Source organism: Vicia villosa, unplaced genomic scaffold, assembly GCF_029867415.1.
Source record: "Vicia villosa cultivar HV-30 ecotype Madison, WI unplaced genomic scaffold, Vvil1.0 ctg.000162F_1_1_2_unsc, whole genome shotgun sequence".
NCBI lineage: Eukaryota > Viridiplantae > Streptophyta > Magnoliopsida > Fabales > Fabaceae > Vicia > Vicia villosa.
Window position 1 is genome coordinate 25,184 of NW_026705045.1, and position 25,166 is coordinate 50,349.

The 25,166-nt window shown below is 33.4% G+C and overlaps 1 protein-coding gene across 1 annotated transcript; it reads right to left on the reverse strand.

Annotated features, from left to right (window-relative positions):
• Positions 1–15,729: 15,729 nt before the first annotated feature.
• LOC131624777 (phosphoglucomutase, chloroplastic-like) lies at positions 15,730–20,755 on the reverse strand. The gene is made up of 21 exons (XM_058895692.1): positions 20,397–20,755; positions 20,230–20,295; positions 20,042–20,086; positions 19,858–19,950; positions 19,700–19,752; positions 19,197–19,317; positions 18,760–18,828; positions 18,537–18,659; positions 18,360–18,412; positions 18,191–18,269; positions 18,045–18,109; positions 17,898–17,965; positions 17,448–17,566; positions 17,285–17,359; positions 17,083–17,198; positions 16,850–16,991; positions 16,636–16,717; positions 16,413–16,459; positions 16,243–16,320; positions 16,055–16,160; positions 15,730–15,970 (listed from the first exon to the last, which is right to left on the reverse strand). Exons 1-21 carry the CDS (start codon positions 20,622–20,624, stop codon positions 15,903–15,905), a joined length of 1,896 nt encoding a protein of 631 aa, XP_058751675.1. The 5' UTR covers positions 20,625–20,755; the 3' UTR covers positions 15,730–15,902.
• Between the last annotated feature and the right edge of the window lie 4,411 nt (positions 20,756–25,166).

Sequence of the window (25,166 nt, forward strand, 5' to 3'; positions counted from 1 at the left end):
AATAATGCTTAATAATTTGTAATTGAGTTTTGGCTAGTTAGTTTATAATAACTTGAAAGCAGAAAAATCTGCAAAACAACAAAAATCCAATGGTCATTAAGCCATTAAAAGCATGTTGTAATGGCCATTACGCCCTACCATAATTATGTGTGTTTTAGTTGGAAATCTTGCAATTTTTGCTTGCGAAGTTCCGTAACCATTTCATTCGTAATAGCTATTACAGTTAGGGGTGACAAAATGGGTCGTGGCCCGCCGGGCCGGCCCGCGCACCCGCCAAAAAATGGTGGGTTTGATTGACATTTTAGGCCCTCCGTCCGCCAAAATCGTCGCTCCGTCAAAATCCGCTATATTTTAAGTTAATCCTACTAATTTGAATTCTTGATGGTTTTATTTTATACATTTGTTTGTGAATATATACAATATTTTTAAGTAAAATTTGTTTAAAAAATGCTTTATAAAAAATTGTTCTAAAAACTACGTGAAAAATCTAATTAAAATGTAAAAAAATATATTAGAAAAATGAAAATTTAATAAATAAAAAAATAGACGGGCAAGCCCGCTGCCAGCCACCTTGACGGGGTGGGCTAGATTTTTATGCCCATTTTAATTTGCGGGCTTGCCCGCCCCTTTTTTTTTTTTGCGGGCATATGATGGGGCGGGGCGGGGCGGACCGCCCGCTTTGCCATCCCTAATTACAGTGTGGACGTAATTCTCATTGTTTTGTTCCATAATTTCTCCATTCTTCATCATTTTCTTCAGGATGTGTTTCCAAACATCATTATCCTTAAACTCAACAAAAACAAAAAAACAAAAGTAATATCATACTAAAACAAAGCAAAACTCTATATAAAATGATAGACTTAAAATCATAAAATTGATTAAAAAAACATGACTTATCACTCTTCTCATATTACCTCTGTCTTCCATTGCACAGTAATCATTTTGTACCATATTCTCAATTTAATCTTTTACCTCTATATTATACTTTGTTCTCATATTACCTCCAACTGAGGCATCTAATAATAGTCTTGGCATTCATCTTAGTCCATGTGTAAAATATTATATCTTCTCTAGATCATCAAGGTAATGGGATGTACATCATTATTTTATTATAAGTTTATACCCCACACACACACACACACACATTATTGAGAGATTTAGTCTCTCATTGCTCAAAACAAGTTATGTCAGCCATCTTGTCAATAAATTTTCTTATTAAGTAAAATATCTCTTAAAACACCTTTTTTAACTACGCATAAGTACTTATCAAACCACTTAGTAAGAGTTACAGCAAACAATCCAAGTCTCTTTTGCTATTTGGTTATGCCCATTGGGTTGCAAAATGAACATTTCTCTTTGAGCCTTACCAAAAGCTCATGAGAATTAATTGACACGCTTATGTCAATTTTGAGTATCTCTCAAACCCTCAAGCACAAAAGCTTAAATGTCAAAGAAACACGAGTACTCGATTCTCCAATTGAAACTCATAAGCAACCTCTTCGTCACATAAATATCGCCCAATGTCTCCTAGACTATATTTAGGTGGGCTTTCTTTAGGCGATCCAAGTGGAGTTGTTATATGTGAGTCACTATGACTAGAGTTGTGTTCACAAACCTTTGGTCTTTCCTCTTATTTTCTTAACTAAACGAATGACATTTTTGCATTTCCTTGGCGGTCCTTTGTATTTATGGATCAAACTACAACTCCTCCGAATGAACCTCCATCGCGCATAAACTAAACAAGTAGATACCTTCAGTAGTATCAGATAAAATAGAAATAGAAGATAGAAGATAAAATAAAATATATCTAATATCATGTATAATTGCATAATACTTTCTTGTTGAAATAATCAACAATCTCTGGCAACGACGCCATTTTTTGAGCTTAAGACGCAAGTGTGGTAATTTGTGCCAACAAAAATTCACATGTGGTTAGAAAAAATTATCGATCCACGGAGATTGCTGTTATTTTATCAAGACTAAGTAAATTATACTTGCTATTAGGTAACAAATGACATAATTGTAAAATGGGAGTATGTGTGGAGTATTTGAATTGGTTATGCAATTATTGTAAAAACTGATTATACTAACTAATAGTGAAAATTCTATTATGAGAAACGATTGAGAATGACTCTTCTAATATCACAACTATTTTATAAAGTAGTTGTGTGTCACATTTCGTTACGCAACTCTCTTCATCATCTAATTACAATCCTCTGATATCTTGGACAAAATCACAACCGACAGAAGCTTAATCGACCGTAAAGTACCTTGTCACGATGATATATACCCTATGTCTAGTGATTATAAAAGGTCTTCCAACAATATTTAATTTCAATAACATAATCTACGATTAGTTCTAAAATGCTTTCTAGATCAATTCCCTCAATTTTGTTAACGGGAAAAACATTAAACGCAAAATATTATTGAATAATCATAATAAATTTATCATTATAGAGAGCAGATCTAAACGGATCACCATGTTCACATATATATATATATATATATATATATATATATATATATATATATATATATATATATATATATATATATATATATATATATATATATAAATCATTTAAGAGGACTTAATCTAGGGGTCCTAATACCTCATTCTTAATGGATTCATGATAAATGCATTGAAAAAGCAAGCAATTACACCTTACAAATAGTGAGAGATACAACCCTTATGATTACTTTTCTTCTCCTTTGCTCCAATGTTCTAGAAGATGCATGAATGATCATAAATTTCAAAATCCTAACAACTGAATGCATTTTACAATTTATAGGAAAAAATATTTAAACACAAAATCGCACCACTCTGCCAACTAACGTGCCACAATTTTGCAATGTTAGTAATGCGTAAGCTTTATGATCCTAAAAATGTGTGCACCTCTGGTTTGGCATAACGCATTTTTGCTACAATATCGACTTTGTTCTTCGTCATACTAAATTCCATGATTAAATATCACAAATTTGTGTGATTAGGATGATTTTGACGTGAATTGATTTTTTTAAATATTTTATTAATACCTCCAAAAATATAAATGAATTAAAAGTAGAAATACTATAAATAAATACAAATTATATTTAAAAACTGATGAACCATATATTAACTACCTCTCAATAATATCTCTCAATGAGTATATATGGAGCAAAATCTATGGTGAGCAAATGTAAAACTGTTCCACGCTGCAATGACATTAATATGAGTTTAGCGTCCACAATAACTGCATCTGCGATCACAATTAAAAACCATGTACCCATCATTATTTCTACTTAGTTTTCTCCATGTAAGTCTTATTTCAGATAGTACACATTGCCGACAAGAAATCTAGGAAGAAGATTATTCACTGTGTATAAGTATTAGTGATGCTGAAAGTTGAAACAATGGCATCTTAAAAATATCGAACAGAACACTGTATAAAATAGATTACAGTGCATGATTCATATAATATAATTTGATCTATGGGAAATTATTGGTGCAATGATATATAGTTGAATCCCATTCAACAACAACGTTGACTCAAGATTGCTATTGAGGCGGTGTGGCTGTATTCTCTTATCTTTTCCTATCATCACTTATAAAGTTCAGCCAAGTTGATAGTTCTACTTATCATCTAACTCGTGTTTAAATAGTGCCACCCTGCTCACAATATATATCTTTTGTTTGGGAGTGCCTGCTATTGCGACTTGATCGAGTCAAGTAAGTACGGTGCAAAACAATTTTGGTGCATTTGTGGGTTCTACATGATATACTACAAGAAAACTGTTGATGGGTGACTTTGCCAAGTGACAAACACCTCGCAACTTATTACAGTTGCGGGATGCAAACCACCTCGCAATTCAAATTTCTTAAAAAATATATATAAATGTTTTTCCATCTCGCAACGGAGGGAGAGAAGTTTGAAATTTTGAAAAAAAATTGGAGTGTTAAACACCCCGCAACAATGTTTTAAAAAAGTTATTGAAAAAATAAATATTATATTTACTGAGAAGTTAGTGTGGCAGGTGAATGTTTGTTGATTTTATTGACTCAAAAGTTGCGAAGTGCAAACCACCCCGCAAGTCTCAACGCCTTTTTACGTTGCGAGGTGACGACCACTTCGCAAGTTTTTTTTGAAAATTTTGGAGAAAAATAAATCTGGCAATTAATGATTGTACATGTGTCAGTCACGAAAGCTTAACATCCCTTTCAAGCCCGATCAAACCATTTTGAAGTGAGCTAGCTCCAAGGCATCCTATCGGACAACAACAGAACATCATATCGGCGACGAGGCTATAACCGTCACAAAACCACTAGTGTCATGTCAAACCCAAATACAGTAAAAGCTACATATATCAACAGATCTGAAAATAATCAGAGTTCAAAGTCATGATTCCACCCACTCTTTTAGGAAAACGTAGCTTGAGAAGTGTATTCCACTATATCTTGAGTAACTCTCACTCGCTTATTCAACCCAAAAATCAGCTGATACCAAATTCTTTTAGAAAAAAATATAAAAATAAATAGAGGAAGATTAAGTTGAAGTAGGACAACCTTCATCCGATTATTATTCTAAAAAATTGATTGGTTCTACAATAAAAAGAAAAATTAGATAAAACCAATACTATATTAATCAAAATTTATGTTATAATATTGTATAAATAAAATGCCTTAGAATCACCAAGATTCTATTTTCATGGAGAAACTTTTGGTACATGACACTTATAGTCAAACCTATGGCAGAAACGTGAAATTTGAGGAAGAATCTAGTTAAATATTTTACATGAACCCTTGAGTTAAACAACTTAAAATTTGGGTTAACGACCCTGTGAAATTTGAGTGAGTGAGTCTCCGTACATGCATGTATTTGAGTTTTTTTACAGTTGATTTTCAAATGAAAGAAAAATTAAACCAATAATATGTCGGGAAGTTTGAGCAACAAATCAGAGACTTTGGCGCGAGACAGAGAAAATTACACACAAACTGTAATGGGCATTACGACCGTAATGACCCCAAGATTTTCACCATAAAAAAGCGCAATTTTGGAACAAGTTAGTGGCCATTACAATTGTAATGGCCCCTATGATTCTATTTTTCTGTTGTTTTGTTCCTTAGTTTTTTGGCTTCCTATTTATTACACACTGAGCAGCCATAAATTAAATATGAATTGTTATCTTAATTAAGATATTAGATGTTATATAATTGTGTGTAAACGTCATTTTTTACACTCTCGAACTCTAGATATTTTTCTAGATAATTTATATTCGTTGTGTTTTTAAGTTTTCTAGCAAGACTCCATTGGAGCACAAAAACATTATTATACCTTTTTATTTGATAATTCAAGTTTTAGTTACTTTTATTTTCTCTATTGCTCAATAGTTTTTGTTTTACTTTATGCAAATGTGTATATCTATAATCATGTTTGTGATCTCTTTCATTATATGTGAGTAGTCTTATCATAGACTTAGAATTGTGAGGACTGTCTAAACAACAAACCTTATGTAGGCTCTTAATTTGGACTTTGTTATGAGAAAGTGTGTGACTACTTTGGCTTTTTAGGAGTTTTCGTACAAATCTCTATGAAAGTAGTGGTAGCATTAGATATTAGACGATACACTAAAAGAGTAGAACTAATATTCAAACTAAAAAAGTCATATGGTTAAAAACCAATTACAAAAGTGTCTTTCGTTTAACTGAGAAAACTCTTTTAAAAATAGCTTTATTTAAAGGTTTCTAAATAAACGAACTATTCTACAAAATTAGGAAATTTATTAGTTCAGAACATGGTCATAGCTCTAAAAGGATAAATGATTATTTAACTATTTCATTTATGCAAGAAAATCAATATTCTAATAACATAATAAAAATGAGAGTTTTACTTGAGTAAGTCATGTGTTGATAATCCCGATTCTAAGACTATTCTTTATAAAAATTTAAATAAATCAAAATATTTCAAATTAAAATTATCATCGTTTTGACCATTAATCGAACGATTAATATCAATGATCTAATCAATCTCTAGGAGAACAAAAAATTTACTACTATAATATAACAATACACTTGAGACTTACCGCTAAACTCCTTAGATCTTAATCATAGTACACGAACAAACTTCTCCATGTAATCTTAAGCAATAATACATTCTATACAAAAATACAATATGAATTAACAAATTTTCATGAAGGATTTCAATAAACTAGTTGACTTCTAGACTAATGCTATGTTTGGTTTGGCGGTGCGTTTCAGAGAATCACGGTGAAAATCCATGTTTACTCAAAAGCTACGTTTTGTAGCTTCTCTAAATCACGGCTGGAAGCATCGTGGACGTGCTTTTGGTGGCTGAAAAAGCCAATCCAAACAGGCACTAAAAAGAGTGATTGGGAAGTTGATATCTAGTTTCCTAACGACCTTTAATCCAGGTAGACAAATTCTAAACGGGGTAGTGATGGTGAATGAGATAACTGATTTGATCAAGAGGAGTAACAAAGATTGTATTTTGTTCAAGGTCGACTTTGAGAAGGATTATGACAAAGTGTTTAATGAAGTGTTTAATGTGGTGGCTTTGAATAGTAAATGCCGTTGGAGGTGTTTAGTGGACAAAAATGCAATTTAGTATGGTATTCTCAATCACAAATACGACAATCTCGTACCTCAAATGATTGGTGGTGAGAAATCGAGATCACACGTGAAAGACTCTCTGTGGTGGAAAGAATTATGTCCCTTGGCAAGAAAAACGATGAGAACGATTTTTGGTTTAGGAATATAATATCGTTTAGGATCGATACGATGAGTAGTATCCGTTTTTGGTCCCATAATTGGTTTGGGTCTATCCTTTTAGTGGTTCGTTTTCCTTTTGTTTTCAACTATTCCGATCTTAAATGGACAAAAGTGGGGGATATGGGGTATTTTGGAAATGAGACTTGGTTTTGGAATTTATAGTTATAGGAGAATATTCTTCCAAATGATGCAAGGATGAAATTTTTTAATTTGCAACAGCTTTTGTTTGATGTTCAATTGCAACAAGATGCAGAGGACATATTCGTATGGAAGCATTGTTTCGATGGAGTTTATTCAGTGAAATCTGGCTGTTTTATTTTGACAGATTTGTACTTTGTTCAAAAATTGCAGCAACGCAATTTGTGGGCTTTGGATGGCATTTTGTCCACGTGTTTGTCGTCCAAAATTCTAGTTTTCAGTTGGCGTTTAATTCTTAACATGATGGCAGTGAAGGATCACTTGAAGCGCAGAGATATTCTTAGCGATGATCATAGTAATGTTTGCGTTTTGTGTTTCTCAAATGATGAAGAACTCGATCATTTATTTTTCAGTTGCCCCATTTCCATTAAAATTTAGGAGAATATTTTTAGGTGGATTGACGGGAAAGGTAACCAACATGGAAAAGATGTAGATAATCTCGAATGATTCTATAATCTTTTAAAAGGGAGTGTGCCCGTTAACAACACCCTTGTCAGTATGCAATTTGTTGGAGCATTTGATCTATGAATAACAATATTCATTTTAGAGGTGATAATAGGGTTATAGAAGAAGAATTTATCAATTATTAAATTGTTGATTGGTTGTGGCATATCATTGGTTTAAGGTTTAGAGTGTGTTTAAATTTTTATGATTGAAGTAAAGTTCATTTGTTGTATCTCAATTTATTTTGATTCTTTGTTTGTTTTGGGTTGAACACTACTCCTAGTACTCTTTAAACCAATTGTTTATTTAAAAAAAAAAAAACTATTTGTATCGTGCTAACAATCTTTTCTTTTTAGTTTTAATTTTATTTAGAAAAAATTAATTTAAAAATGTTAGAAGTTGTGTAGTATACATAACTCCCCACTCTTGTGGTACACCTTTCCATGTCGATACCCCCATTCATTTCATTAACTTTTTTTATAAAACAAATGAGTAGTACTTCTCAGCTAAATTACTCAAACTATTCCAATAGTGATATTTCATTTCTTACTTGATTGACCATAAGATTAAACACACACAAACCAACAATACATGTTCATGATAGGTTGGTTGCCTACTATTTGTCAATCACCTTAATCATGGTTCTATAACTAGCACAAGATGAGCAAGACAAGACATAGTTTGGCATCTCAAACTTTTGGTAAGTGTTAACTCTCACCAGAAAAAATATACAAATATCTCAATCAAAATCCAATTGTGTCCATATACATGTTTCTCTACTATAACAACATTTGACCCAAAATATTATATAATTTCCTAAATTCAAACTACATAAGATCCCACATTAGTTCATATAGGACAAGAAATATTGGGTAAGAGAGGACATTAATCAGGTCCATTAGTAGAGGCAACTAATAAACATGATGACGTAGTAATTGTCACTATGTCATGCAAATAGCAAGCTAAGTGTAATAAAATAAACATTTTCTTATGAAAAAGATCCCATTAAATTGACATACTAAGGCGTCTCAATTTTTTAGAAATTCTGTGTAGATTAGTCATGGTTTAACGATGACAAAATAATTAGATGTCATATTTAATCTCATTTTAATAGTGACAAAGATTTATAAAATCCTGTTTAATTACAGTTTAACTGTAAAAAAATTGGGATCTTGTGCGATAACTCGTCTTAGACGTCCTCAAAGACGGCGCTGGACATACTCGATAAGGTTGGGACCTTAACAGCAACAACAACAACACTAATATAGTTTATAGATAGAGACAGTGTGTCACATTTAGGACAAACACAGTTCCATCCTCTTGTTTACTCCATTATAAGATTAGTCATCTTTGGTTCTATCATGTTTGTACCAGTATTTGTTGGTGGGTCTAGTGGAAGATTTGACTATCACAAATTGAGGGGGCAGAGACAATCCAAATTTGATTTTTGTTTTGGAGTTTTTGAAGAAAAAGGACTGTTTGATTGTCATCATATCCGAAGTATATGTTAACTTACATGGTAAATTAATATTGTAGTATCAAGACCTAGCTAGTTACTTTTCAACTTTGATAATATTCTTGATTACAAATTTTCAATTGACATGGTAAAATCTCTTAGATGATAATGCATCCAATTTGGGAACTTACACCCTACTCATCCATATCCAACATGGTACTCTAACCAATTAAAGTATAGTTTATTCACATAAAAAAAATAAAACAATTAAAGTATAGTTTAGTGTTCTAAAAGAGACATGGTAGGATAACTTAACATATTTTAAAAAAATTAATTAAGATTGAGATAAACACAGTGTCAACCTGAGGGGCATACATGTCGGGATCATTATGAAGGGTATTTTTGGAACTTGGAGTTCTGTACGCCAGGTGTAGAGAAAAATTATCTAGTAAAATCAACCCGTGGTTAATTAAAGATGGTATATAAGTCATTAAGAAGAACTTATATTATGGAAGAGCGTCAAGTAAAAGAACGAGTTTCATTTGCGGAAGCAATATACTTCGTTTATTTTAAAAATATTCAACATAGGATTTAGGGGATCTGCACTTTGTTTACCTAGAAGGAATCGAGTTGGAATACGAATTTTATGGAAAGGTAATGATAAACATTAGACTTTTCTCCTTCAGACATGGGGAAAGGTGTTATCCTCATAAAGAGTTGAGATGAAGTGATTGTAGATATGAGAGTCAAGATGAGAAGATCGGCTAATTCAAAGGGACCAATCTCACCGTCCACTTGCGGGGACCGTTTAAAGGAGAAATCAATTCATAATGATTCCGACATGTAGTCCCCTCAGGCTGATTCCTAATTAATGACTTATATACCAATCAATTCAATTACCGACATCAATAATTCCTAATTAACCACTAGGCCAACCCTTGAGAAGACGTAAGTTAAAGGAGAAATCAATCACAGTTAACTATAGAGCACCAACTATAGAGCACCAACGCGTTTGACAGAAGATGCAAGTATAAAGTGTGAATTTCGAGGACAAAATCCCTTTAAGAGGTTGTAATATATCTATCGAAGACATTGATTTAAAACTAGTGTATTAGCTAATTGATAGAATTATGGGACCAAGAGTAAAATAGTCATTTGGCCGTCAAGGGTATTTTGGTCAATTCTCGATAATTCTACATAGTGTATTAAGTCAAGTAGATGTGTGATGTAGTGTAAACCAAGTTTGAAACACTAATCAACTCAATTGAACAAAAGGAAATTTAAGGAATCCTTAAGTTAAGGAAGGGTATAATGGTCTTTGGATAGGTAAGGCATAATATATGTTGACCACTTAGAGGAAAAATTCAGAAGTTATTCTCCTCCCAATGGAAGAATAAGCAAGGAAGGTAAAGGAAAGAGGGTGAGGAAATTCCTACCATATCACCATTCAGTTTATGTTTTCTTCTCTCTAGTCTTCATCCTCTCTTCATGCAAGAACCATGTTTACCTTTAATGGAGGAACTTCACAATAAACCTTAATTAGTGGAGAGAAAGGCTTAGCTCAAGGTTGAAGGAGGTCAATTAGAACAAATATTTGGACATGCACGTGACTAGAAAAAGAAGATTGTCATCATCGTCTCCATCACCCTGATCGATTTGATAATGTGGGCCTTCTCTCCCTTAGGTTATGATCATGAATTAGGGTTTTAGATAGAAATGTATGTGGTAATCTATTATCTTAGTGGATGTATGAACATGCATGTGAAATGAGGATGTTGATTAATGGTATGAATGATGCATGATAAAATAGAAGATGTTGATATTCCTAGAATTATAGATAGGTTATGTTTCTCTATTCTAGTGATGTTAAGATCATGCCTAGATGATAGAAAGTGTTTAAGGTTGAGTTTTATCTATGAAAATGTAAAAAAATTGAAATTCTTGGGTTTTGATTCAAATTAGGGGGTTTCTAATTCAAATTAGGAGGTAATTTCTGCAATTTCTAGACTTTTATATGGCTCGTGAAAGGCTTGATTCGAATCATGACTGCTTTGATTCGAATCAAAATTTGGACATGCACGTGACTGACTAGAAAAAGAAGATTATCATCATCATCTCCATCACCCTCATTGATTTGATAATGTGGGCCTCCTCTCCCTTAGGTTATAATCATGAATTAGGGTTTTAGATAGAATTGCATGTGGTAATCTATTATCTTAGTGGATGTATGAACATGCATGTGAAATGAGGATGTTGATTAATGGTATGAATGATGCATAGTAAAATAGTATATATTGATATGCCTATAGTGATAGATAGGTTATATTTCTCTATTCTAATGATGTTAAAATCGTGCCTAGACGATAGAAAGTGTTGAAGGTTGGGTATTTATCTATAACACTATAAAAAATTGAAATAGTTGCCTTTTGACTCAAATTAGGGGGTTTTTGATTCAAATCAAGAGGTAACTTATGCAATTTCTATACTCTTATACGACTCATGAAGGGCTTGATTCGAATCATGACTGCTTTGATTCGAATCAAGATTGCTTTGAGGGTTGGTTTTCACTTCTAGTTTCTTGATTCGAGTCAGAGAACCTCCTGATTCATATCATGAAGGGAGAATGTGCCTAAAACCTTATTTTCATGTCTTAAACACCAATTTAAGTTGGGTAATGATTCCTTAAGTGATTAATACAATTCTAATCTTAAACATCAGTAAATTTTATATTGGAACTAAGGTCACACTTGATTAGGAATATGGTGATCAAATATACAAACATTTTTAGGATCAAGATAGGATTGATAGGGTTCAAGTGAGCACTGTATACTTAGGAATTATACTAGGTATTGAATAGTGGAATGAGATGCGTTAGCTGAGGTATGATGTCTCTTAAGTTGTATTTCCTTTGAGATTGTTGGATAATGGAAGGATGAGTTCAAGAAAGATCCGATGAAAATCCTAGTTGGTTGAGCAACTTAGTAGATGTAAACCTGGGTGTTTAATTTTGATTGACATAATACCTTCATCAGAAGCATATGTTCATTCATCAACTAAGATTATATCCTGAAGTAGTGATGATAGTATCAAGATCCAATATATGTGTATTGTGTGAACGATCGCGTATATAAGTAAGCAGCTTGATCCAATATATGTATACTATGGGAGTGAACATGTATAGAAGAAAATAGATAGATAACATATACATGTACTATATGGGTGATCACATATATTTTATCCCTATAGTGTATGAAGAATAATGTGACTTACTACACATATAACCTATTAGCAACATAACTAAATATATCGAAGTAATAAAATTTATAAGTGTGTATAAAAAGATATCAATTAATTTTAACAAAGCGATTCATGTTCTAATGAAATTAGATAGGGTTTGAAAAAGTTAAAGTGTGTATAAAATTGTTGAAAAACTTGATCAGATTAATGGCGATTAGGTCTTATTTGAATCCCATAAATATCACTATTGATGATTGTGTTTATATATCTAATATTGATTTCATAGATTTACGACCCATCAACAAGGTCATAAAACCCAATTCCTTAGTGTATAATTCACTAATTTAAACTACAACTCTTCAATCCCTTAGATAACTGAATAGTTAAATCACGCAAAGTACGTTAGTTAATTCCTTAGTCATAACTAATAATTATTTATCCTAATCAATTATACAGTTGAACAATTACTATAGTTCAGGTTTATAAAGTTAAGGTGAGTAATCACTACAAACCTAGGTTCAATTCGTGAGTTCGTCAACACACAAAACACATTACAAAAAAGAGTAACTAGATAGAAAATGCAATATAAATTTATGCAAATAATATAAAACAAGTCATATGGCTCAACAGGTCAAAATAGGTTCATCTAACAAGCCTTAATCAATAAAACTTAGGTACTCATACTAATAGGAATCATAGCTGAAAATAATACATGAAAATCTCGTTAGAATTTTTGACTCCATAAATTGCTTCCCCACCCACCCCCCTTCTCCTTTCTTTCTCCTATAAAAAACGAAAAACGTGTGGCAGAAAAAGAAAGCCATCACATATGCAATACATTCTACCGCGATTTTTCCAGTAGCTAAATATCTTTGTTAGATTTCATTTTCAAAAAGTCTCATCTCAATCCGAGTTACAAAACTCCATATATAATCAAATTAGTGGACAGACATCGTAATATAAATTGTATTGGAAATGCTCGTTTCTTCACGATCTTCTCCTTTTTTTTTTCTTTGTTTCTTCAATTCTTCGTGTTTTTCCTATTTCTTCATTACTTTAACTCAATTCTTTTAAAAGAATAACTCAATTACATAAAAAATGCTCATAAAAATTATATAATGATAGAGTTTCATCAATAACATATTATTGTCTCTATAATATATGTAATATATGTAGAAAATTTATTTACGTACATGATCAAAGTTCACCGCCGCAAAAGGAGCTTTGGATCAAGAGCATGATAGACTATCAATGATATGTTATTGATAGTAGTAAAAAAATAGATCAACCTTAAAGATCCATGCGATAGCGTCTGACCGTTCAAAACGTGGAAACTCGAGGAGCACATTGCGGACGTGAAATGGTTGTTCGCGTGGGAGAAATGAACAAATCCCTTCTTCTTAAATGGAAGTGGAGAATTTTAAAGGAAGATAAGGCAATTTGGAGTAGATTTTTACTATTGAGATATCTTAACCCGAAAATAAAAGTGTTAGCTTCTAGCAAGGACCTTTTAAATCGGGATGATTCTCGATGGTGGAGAGACATTGTTCTTAATGACGCCAAAGAGGATGGTTTGGGTGAAGGGTTCACCGATTGGGTTAAATGTGAGTTCAAGAAAGGTAATAATATCCTTTTTTGGAATAGTTGTTGGTTGGATGATAAACCGCTCTGTGTTTCTTTTCCGCATTTGTTTGATCGTACAACCAACAAACTATGTGTGGTGAGTGATCTTATTATTCTTAACCATGGTGAAATTACGTGGAACTTAGAAGCCATCTTTGGTGTGGAAGTTTTGAATTCTTCGGTTCCGACCGCTCCTTCCACCATCTTTTTCGCACCGGCCACGGTTATTGGCGAAGAATTTAGGGATTTGAAAACGATGATTCAAGGAATTGTGCCGGACATATTGGCAACGGACGATTTCCATTGGAACCTAACCTCAAACGGAGTTTTCACGGTGTCTAGTGTTTTGCACTTGGTGTCTTATGCAAAGGATCTAGCTTGGTCAACACCCATTATCAAGATGTTGGATGTCATTTGGAAGACAACCATTCCGGCAAAGATCAAGATTTTTTCTTGGAGATTCCTCATCAATAGACTACCGCTAAAAGTTCAACTCGTCAATAGAGGTGTGTCTATTCTTACTTCCATAGATTGTCCTTTTTGCTCAAATCACCCGGAAACTTTGGATCATCTTTTCTACCAATGCCATGTCACAAAGGCGGTGTAGAATAGAATTTATATGTGGTTGGGTAATGATGTTAATCTTTCTCATGAGGATTTCAAGAGCTTCGGCAGTTTTCAAGAAAAGGTGAAAAACACCAACATTAAAGTTACTCTAAATACAATATGGATAGCTTTAATTTGGTGTACTTGGAATATGAGAAATACAATCATTTTTTATAACGGTATCTTTAGCTTCGATGAGGTGATATCAAATATCTTGTATTTTTCATGGAGATGGGTTAGTAATAAGGAACTTCCAAGTAGGATTAATTTTTATGATTGGTATAAATTGCCATTACTTTGTATCAAAACTTCGTAGTGTGTTCTCGTTGTAAGGGTTGCACCCCTAGTGTGATATCTTATAATCAATTGTTTATTAAAAAAAAGGACGAACTATGGGTGGCGTAACCTTGAGTGAGTGACGTAACCATGGCCTCCAAACACAATAACGACTTTGCTGTGACTGAGACAGATGTGTTGTGTGAAGTAACGATATCGATGAGTTGGTGTAATTGGTGGTTCATCTGGATAGAGACCTTCTCTAATAGATAGTTGTTGAAGCTATAGGATTCAATGGTTTTGAAACGAATACCGTTGGCCATAGTTGAATGAAAGCACCAAATTGTTATAATACACAAGGAACGAATTTATTACTTGTTTTATTAATTGGTGGAACTCAAACATTTTATGAAACATTTCATCATAATCATCTAAAAATCTGGGTGGATTAAAATATGCAATAATTTAAAATGCTAAAGAACCAAAAGAGTAACATTATCCTTGTGTCGTTTGATTCATAAATGGAGAAAAGTAAGAAACTATTTGTCCTTATTCTAAGGTCTTAGCAGATATTCCTCCCCATGCCTATTTCCTATCCACTGAGAAATGCCACAGACCTTATCTATCTCAAGATTTATAATGAGAATTATGATTGCTACCACTTATCTTTTAATCAGATATTCTCACATTCCACTTCTCTCAAATACTAACTTTAACGTTTATGTGTTAATCTTACAAGGAGTTCCTCTCTGATCACCGGAGACATCAACCATCATACCAAAAGCTTTTTTTTACCGTGGTCATCTTCTACCTCTCATGCATTCTCTATTCCACTACGAAATATGCACTCATTAGAAATCCAATGTGGATTGTGTTTGCTGGTTTATCTTTCATTCTTGTACTAATACTAATGTTGTAAATAGATATCATATAACCCTTTATATAGCTTGATCCATCAGTTTGAAGCTCATAGCTCAGCCTAGCCTTCCAAAAGAACAACACAGTATAATAGAGGTCATTTATTTCCTATTCTTATTGCAACTATTTCTTAGAGATGTTATAATTCGAAAAGGTTTATCAATTGTATAAAAAGCTCACAAATTATTTCAAATGATTAATCAGGTTTTGAGATGCAACTCTAGCTATTATTATTATTATTAATACCATTATTTATTTTGTTGTACAATGATACTTCATTTCTTGAAAGTAAATATAAATATCATATTTTACAGAAGATGCTATGCTCCAAAGTGGAAAAATAACCAAAACTGGAAATGAAACACCAAACTTGATACATTAAGTGATGACTGTAGGCTTCTCTCTCCCTGTGAATTCTTTGAGCTTTGAAACAGATAATGCTAAATCTGCATAATAGTAAGATCAATCAGTCAGAGAGAAAAAATCGACTAGTTTATAGCACTATATATGTCTCGGTACATGAAAATAACCTATTAATGGTTTCAAGGCAATTTGAGCATCAACGTCGTGTTTAGAAACATATGGTTCAAACTGTTCAATATACACTCTAACGGTTGCACCAGCGGAACCCGTTCCCTGTAAAAGAAAACACAGTACATAATCACTTAATATTTAATTTCAGATTTTTCGGGTAAGTAATTGAACTGATGTCACTTACTGATAAACGATAAATAATTCTTGAACCATCGGTGAAAACAAACCGAACCCCTTGTTTTGATACTACACTTCCATCTACCTGCATGTTTAAATTAAATCAGAATTTGAACTATGGTTGTTTTACCTTGAGTTGAAGAAACAAATGAACATGATAACATTGGAAGAACTTACAGGATCAGTGTATGTAAAATCATCAGCAAAGTCGAGGACATAACTTCCTGTACAAGAAAACTCATCGCACTTTAAATATACTCAAGAAAGTGTATGCTAATGATAACCTCTATAGCACCGATACCTCTGAAAATAGACGTGTCAGTGTTCGTATCGGTATTGACATGTCAGTGTCGTGTCCAGTGTCTGTTCCGTGATAAGTAAGTGGTGGTAAGAAACTTACCATATTTATCACCAGACTTGCTCTTAGACAAAATATCTCGTAGGTACTCTATCATCTTATTTGCGCCTTCTGATTCACATTCCTAAATTTATATTGGTCAAAAATCATAAGAAAAATAAATGAAACATCACACATAAGAAATTCCAAAGCAAACCGAAGCTACTGAAGTAGGAAAATGTATGATACAAATAAAACTTGCAACAACGATACCAACCTCGTAATCATATCTAGAAAAGAAATTTCTACCATAGGTTGCCCAATGCTCCTTCACAACATCAGATACAGAGATCAATTTCTCCCCTGGTTTCGTGTCTTTGTTGCGGTGAGCAATAATAGAAAGCCAAGCTAACACAGCCCTATAATATTAAAAAAATCGAAGAAAATTAGATAATGTTTGATAAATGCTTGACGCACTATTTCTCGATAAAAAAAAAATAAGAAACTTACCAGATTCCATCTTTCTCACGAATGTGGTCGGAACCTGTTCCAAAACTCTCCTCCCCGCAAATCGACAGATTCCCGGCATCCATAAGATTCCCGAAAAATTTCCAACCAGTGGGAACCTGCGCTCAAGGTCCGTCTTTTGTCATTTGAGACCTATAATCGAGAATATTTTTAAGAGCAACAACAATGTAAAAACAAAATATACCTCGAAGAAAGGGAGGTTCAACTTTTCAGCGACTCTATCTAGAGCACCGCTGGTCGGCATCGATCGCGCAAGACCCTGCAATTACAATATAGAACAATGACACTTCTGTTTTACAAAAATGAATACCTGTTAATAGTATGATATGCACAAACTTTCTATCTACCTTGACACTGTCCTTAAAGTACGGAATCGCTTCTTTTGCATTAGCTGCAATAACAGCTACAGAGTCTGAAGGAGTTACGAAGAAACTTGTTCCTAAAATCATATTTCTATCCCCATCACCTGAACAAAAGTTAAAATACATAAACATCGAGTAAACACAAAAAAATGTAGACAACATTTTTCTCCGGTAGAAACCGGATATCCTCTGTGCACAACTGCAAGACTAATCCCTCAAACCAGGGAGGACCACAATGGACGGCAAAGCTCTCCCTGAAGAGAATTTAACAATGTTGCATGCTCAGGGTTGGTTTCTAACCGAGAACCTCTGGTTAAGTTGAAAGAGATCCCTTACCATCTCATCCAAGTGTTTTTGGGTTCAGACAACATTTTTGCACAAGCAATTAACAACAGAAACAAGTTAAATTTCAAAAATAACTGAAATCTCGCATACCATCACTAGCAGCTCCAAAATCAGGTCCGTTTTCAGCATACATAATATTGACAAGATCCTTTGCATATCTGTTCGATAAACATTACATTAAAAAACAATTTACTAATGATTGAAAACACAGTGTTGAAAACAAAACACTAAACTCACGTTAGATTAGGATCGGGATGTCCATGTCCAAAATCTTCCAAAGGTATTCCATTTGAAATTGAATCCTACATTGCATACTTAACACCGAAAATCACCAACACTATATTAAGTTATACCTATACAAGAGTAAAAGGGGAAGAACTAACCGGACTAGCACCAAGTTTATCGATGAAAATGGGTGTTGCATAAGCACCGGCAACTGCATGCATTGCATCAAATGTAAACCTAAAATTAAAAATTTAAAGAACACAATCAGTTTTAAGACACTGTGCCAAGAATGGAATTATGGTTGAATAAATGTTAAGAAGGTTGTACCTAAACTCTGGCCGTGAAATAAGACTTTTGATTAGCGGAAAATCAAACACTGTCTGCACAAAAAATAATAACAAATAAACTGAAATGGAATGAAATTAACTTACAACACTGAGATTCAGCTTGCATGAATCATTCTATTTCTACTGGATTATAATAATGAAAACAAATTATTTTGACCTCTAATAACTCCAGGTAATCAGAAACTGGGTCTATTACTTCCACACTGAAGCTTCCGAATTTTGTAACTCCAACATTTGATAAGTCAACGTCGGGAATATCAGCAATCTTTATCTCAGAAATCTATGCCGATGGAAATCGTATGAAAAAGATGAGAAAACTATCAATCAAAAAGTGGAATGTAGGATCGGAATATTAAGGCATACTTGAATGGGACACTTACAGATAGAGTGTTTCCGTAAATCTTGTCGGTGATGGATTCTGGTGCAGGTTGTCCGCTACTGTAATTAAACTGAATTCAGCAGCAAAGAAATTTATCAGAAACACAAACTGATAGATTTGCATTTAACAGGGTCTTGAGTTTTGACATTGACTAAATACAAACACATTTCAGGAAAACTATGTATTGAAAAATTGGCATTTATGATGTACTATTAGAGTTAGAGTTTGGCCCAACCACACATTCTTAACATGGTATGAGAGCCTGGTTCCGATCCAGAGAAATGTGGTTAGGCATAACTCATCACTACACTACACCGAACCAGGCTCTGATACCATATTAGAGTTGAGTTAGACTCAACCACACATTCTTAACATGTACATTAAATAGAGAATGACAGAACCCTCTTTTAATGGATGAGAATTAATTAGGAAAGTCACCTTAATACCCCAATCATATTCAGGACCACCAGGGTTATGGCTAGCACTCATAATAAATCCACCATTTGCCTCTCTCTTCCTTATCACAGCAGAAACGGCTGGTGTTGACAATATCCCTTCCCTACATGAGAAAAGAAAACGTGTATTCAATTTAGGCCTTGTTTGGATAAACAACTTAACTAAGTGTTTATAGCATAACTATTTAAGTATAAGTTACTTTTATAACAAGATCAAATAAAGTCAAGTTGTTTCTGTATAAGCTATAAGTTATTTTTATAAGCTACGTGAAGAGCTTATGAAAATAAGCTGAAAAAAACTTATGAATACACCGTAAGTTGTTTCTAAAAGTCCTCCCAAACAGTCTTACAAGTACTTATGTCAGCCGATAAACTTAAATAAGTCATTCCAAACAGATTGCATTGAACAATAGCTCATGCACTAATCCAAGGAAGATGTTTTATCCAATCAACAAATTCAATTAACGAAAATCAATTGAAACTTACTTCCCAACCAGAATTTTTCCAACACCATTTCCCGCAGCAATTTTGATTATTATCTGCAATTCACACAAGAAAGAAAAAAACAAATTAGAAATAAAGCAATTTTCTTAACACAAGATTCAAATTCGAATTCCGAGGTGACACATTCGAAAATAGTTAACCTGTGCAGCTTCTCTATTGAAGTATCGACCGTCACCTCCCAACACCAACACTCCATTCTTGTAATCCTCCGAAGGCAACGAATTAAACAATGCCTACAAATCCAATAAGTGATTAACTTCCTTACAAAGCAAAAACACATAAATCATATAATCATTCATTCACATTGCATGGAATTCTACAAACCTGAATCCAATTTGCAAGGTAATTTTCTTGCATAAACACTTTCACCTACAAAATCAATTCAGCATACATAAACAAACACAATTTCAATTTGCATGCACAAATATAATATCATCCATTATAATGTGAGCATTTTGATCAAACATAATGAATCAAATGTTGAATTTGAAAAGAATAGAACAATTACATACCTTTTTTCTTAGCCCACTGGTACCAGTTTTTTGTCCTTCAATAGGTTTAGTAGGAATAGAGTTAATCTTCACAACAACAAAAAAAAACATTCAAAAGGGTTAAGTTAAACAAAACAAAACAAAAACACAAAAATAGAAATAAATGTATGAATGTAAAAAAAGAGTACCTTAATGTCATTAGGTTCTGCAACAGTTGTGGGAGAAGAGGAAGATGAAGTGGCTCTGATAGGTGAATTACATCGAGCCCTGAAAGGAAAGTTTTGAACTTTGAAAGAAGATGGAAAATTGGATGATGATGATGATGATGATGAATGATGAATTGAAAGTGGGACATTTGAGTTTTTAGGTTTAAACGCAGAGATGATGAAGTTGTCGAGTCTGTAACAGGAAGCCATTGATCGAGTCTGTAACAGTGACAACTTTTTCTTCGAAGAGTCAAGAGAGTGTGTTTTTGTTTCTCAAGAGGTGTGGGATTTTATATGTGCCACATGTAACTGAAGACACTTATCTTGAGATTCAGCGTAATCACGTGATTGTGATTTTATTTTAAGTGTTTTTTTGTTTTCGATCTTTTATAGGTTTGCATGATTTTTTCCTGAAAATAATGAAGTTACAGCTAGCATCATATGTTTTTTTTTTCTTTTTGGAGGAAATAAGGAACGGTTGAGAATTAAGATTCTTTTTTTATTCTATTAAACCTTTTAAAACCGAGGACGAGGTGACTAGGGGTGATCGTATCCGAACCAATCCAAAAGCAAAATCGCAAATTGAACCAATCCAAACCGAAACCGCAAAAAACCGCGTTTGATTTGGATGATTTTGGATGATTTTTGGAGTGAACCGCGCGGTTCGGTTTGGTTTGCGGTTTGTATTTCACAAAACCGAACCAAACCGAAACAAACCGCATGTTTAACTTAAGTTTTGAATTTTAATAGTTAATTTATTATCTTTCCAAATCCAATTGCATAAAGCCACATCTCACGTTTTGAATTTTAATAATTAATTTATTAACTTAAGTTTTGGCATAATCAACTTAGTTTTTGTATTTTATTGAGCTACATATATATGTAATTGTCTACTGTCTAAATATGTATTTCATTTATAATGTAATTTTAGTTCTCTACTGTTCTTATAATATAATTTCTTTTGTATGGTATAATATCATATATTATATTGGCATTGAATTACTTTCCTTTTTCCTTTTATTTCGGTACATTTTTATTTTATAGTGTAAACCGCAGTCAACCGAACCGATCCTAACCGCATTTGTTTGGTTTGGTTTGGTTTGGATGACTTATTAAAAATCAACCGAACCAAACCGAACTGCATGCATTTTTATCTCGCGGTTAGGATGACTTTTATGCTCAAAACCGAACCAAACCGCACCGCGAACACCCCTAGAGGTGACATCAAATTATGTACAAAATTAATTTTGGACGGATTGAATTGATTTGGGGCCAACGTAATTTTTTGTTTAACATTGATAAGTAATTTTATTTTTACTGTAAAATATATTCATTGGATTTTAAATATATAGGTAAATTCAAAATAAATTTGGTTCGTATATCTAAATCAAATGCCAATTATGATTAATGAACAATGAAAATATCCTAATGATTTGCAATTTGCATGGTGGGTGGATCAATGTAAATTATGTATATCATATTTTATTAGCTATAATATATATCTAATGGAAATTATGAATCAAAGGAAATTATATCTAATTTTTATTTAAATTATAATATATACGTTAAAACTATTTGTTTTCTTATAATTTTTAAAAAAAAATGTTAAAATTGATTATTTCAGGTAACATTTTTTAATGGAGACAGTAACATCATTACTTTCAACTTTTTAGGATCTGCAAAGACTCATCCATCTAAAATAACATGTCATAGATATTTCAAGTTATTTTTGTCAAATGAGCATTTTTTTATCATTGAACTTTAATTCACTTTGTTGCAGTTATGACATTATATTTTGTAGGTGTTGTTTGTGATCTTTCAAAAAAGGATTGTATATTAGGATATTATCGATGAATACCAATATGTATTTTCTGAGTATTGGCCTTAATATTTCATTCATTAATGATTGAAAATAAGAGGGTGTGTTATTAATTCCAAATGGTACTACCATAAATTCATTGTGACTTTCATGTGTTCGGAAAGCATATTTTGCAATGTCTTCTTCCTTCATTCTAATTTGGTGGTATTCGGATCTTAAATCCAATTTTGAAAAGCTGTTGGCCCCTCTTATCTCGTCCAATAACACATCAACTATTGAGAAAGGAAATTTGTTAGGATCATTGATTTCGTTCAAGACCCTGTAATCTACATTAAACCGCCAACTACCGTCTTTCTTTTTTACTAGAATGGCATGACTCGAGTAAGGACTTGTAGATGGTTGAATGATTCCTACTTCTAACACTTCAGTAACCAATTTTTCAATTATTGTTTTCTCATGGTGAGGATATATGTATTGTCTGATATTCGGTATTTAAGCTCCTTCTTTGAGGTGAATGGCATGGTCTTGACGCTGATGAGGAGGAACTCCTTCCAGGGGTTCAAATATGGAGGGAAAATCATGTAAAACATATTTTAATTCTGAAGAAATTGAATCCTTCAAATCTAGCTTTGTCTGAATGTGACGATAGTCGATAAGAAGCCCTTCTCCGTGTTACAAAGCTTCCAGCATAGAAATAAGTCAGACGTCTTTCTTTGAAATTTTTGGGTCTTCCTTTAAAATTATCTTTTTGCCCTTAATCTTGAGACCCAACTTTAGTTGTTTAAAGATGGCTATAATTTCCACCATACTTGCTAACCATTCCATACCTAAAACCACATCTACGCGTCCGAGGTCAAACAAGAAGAATTGTTGATTTATATGTACTTCTTTCATTTTGAAGGGAGTTTTTCTATGTACTCCCCTACATTTGATTTGGTGAACATCTCCAACTTCTACCTCATATGATGAAGTGTCTTCCACCTTTATTTATAATTTTTCCACCAGTTCCTTGGAAACGAAGTTGTGTGTGGCATCGCAATCTATCAATACTATGACTTTGAGATCATCGATACTTCCCCAAAGCTTAAAGGATCAAAAATAAGTAAATCCCGTAATAATATTCATGGATACTTGGGGCGTTTCTCCAATTTCTAGTTCGGGTTCCTCTTCGGAGTTTTCAACAGCATCTTCATTCGTTAATAACATTATCTGAAGTTGTTTATTTCTGCATATATGAGAAGTGCTCCATTTTTTTACAGCAAAAACATTCTCCTTTCTACCTCTTCTCTTGAAGTTCTATTTGAGTTCATCGTTGAAATCCTCTGGATCGATTGTTGTTTTTAGGTGTATACACGGATACACTGCCAGCAAAAGGATTAGAAGGACCGTTGCTTTTTTTCTCCACCTTTTTTACTAACATCATAAGTATAAGTCTTTGAGGAGGATGGGCTTTAGTACGAGTTGTTGAATTTTGAATTTGAGTTTGAAGTTGTATGTTGCCCTACCTTCTAAATTACTCTATTTTTCTGCTCAATCATTAATGCCTACTAAAGTTGGTGGTTCGTAGAGTTTAATTTCTTCCCCAATGTCTTCCTTTAATGTGTTCACAAAAACTTCCTTTAAATGTTCTCCAGCAACATTTGTTAGCATACCTACAAACTTTACGAATTGCCCAACATAATCTGCCACTATTTCTTCTTGTTTAAGTGCAAGGAGGGCAATATAAGGGTTAAGAATGTATGAAGTTTGGAACCTTTCAAGAATGATAAGTTTGAAATTTTCACAACCAATTTGTGAATTGCAAGTCTCCTACCATTGGAATCAAGATAGTGTTTTTCCATCTAGTACCACCATAACTACCTGAATTTTCTCTTCTAGGATATCTCTCATTTGAAAGAACCGTTCCGATTTATTTATCTAACTATAAGCATCAAATTCTCCATCATATATGGGTATTTCCAATTTTCTCCATTATTTTGTTTTTCCTTCTCCAATCTGGACCTTGGTTGTCTATTTTCTATTTACGAAACCTTTGGGAGTGCCATCTTTGGAATGCTTGGACAAATTTTCCTCCATGGCTTCTAGGCACGCAAAGTATGTTTCAAGTTATTGTAGTTCTACATCTCAATTTTTCCAGTCCACCATCAAAATTTCAAAATTCTCTCCATTGTGTTTGAATTATCGAAATTAGATCCAGCTGTTACCATAGTTAGAAGCAAAGCACTTGGATAGTGGTATGATACCATTTGATAAGAACAAAGAAAATGGAATAGAAATGAAAAGATGAAACATGATTTATATAGATTATTTTTGGGATATATTACAACATAGGTTTTCGAGAGTCAGTCTTTCCATAATTCAGATTCTTTCTAATTTATCTCTAACATTTATTCCCAACAAACACAGTTAATCATAATGGTTGTGACTGCCCCCACTTGTGATTGCTCTAGACTTGATGATGTATGGCTTCAAGGGATGCACCTTTTCTCCAACAGTTGCATCCTCTCGTGTCGCACTTTCTGACCCTAATGGGTGTGTATCTGCATTAAAGGTCATGCCCCACTGATTTGCATCTCTTGACTCGACACCAATTGGGTGAATTGTGACTGTTAGGTAAGGGTGTCAAAATGGTTTCTGCCCGTTGGACATGCTCATTTTGCCCACACTTTAGTTTGGGGCATGCCAAGGGTTTAGGCTCGCATCCTTTAATGTGCCTGATCCGCCCCGCCCCATTTTTTTGCGGGCACGGACATTTACATGAACTTTAGTTTTTTAGGCTTAAATGTTTTAATGCTAACAAACCCGCCCCACTCTCACTTTATTGCGGTGCAGGATAAGGTTTTAGGCTTGCACCCCTAACTATGTTCTTCCCGTCCCATTTTTTTACGAGCTTTTGTAGGGCGGGCCTAAATGGGATGGGCATGACCGTTTGT

Bases quoted from the DNA above. Each gene is read 5' to 3' on its own strand.
- LOC131624777 (XM_058895692.1), bottom strand. From the start codon at position 20,624: ATGGCTTCCTGTTACAGACTCGACAACTTCATCATCTCTGCGTTTAAA. The intron at 20,296-20,396 runs GTACTCTTTTTT...GTTGTTGTGAAG, and splicing joins CAGAACCTAATGACATTAAG to ATTAACTCTATTCCTACTAA. The intron at 20,087-20,229 runs GTATGTAATTGT...TTGATTTTGTAG, and splicing joins CCAGTGGGCTAAGAAAAAAG to GTGAAAGTGTTTATGCAAGA.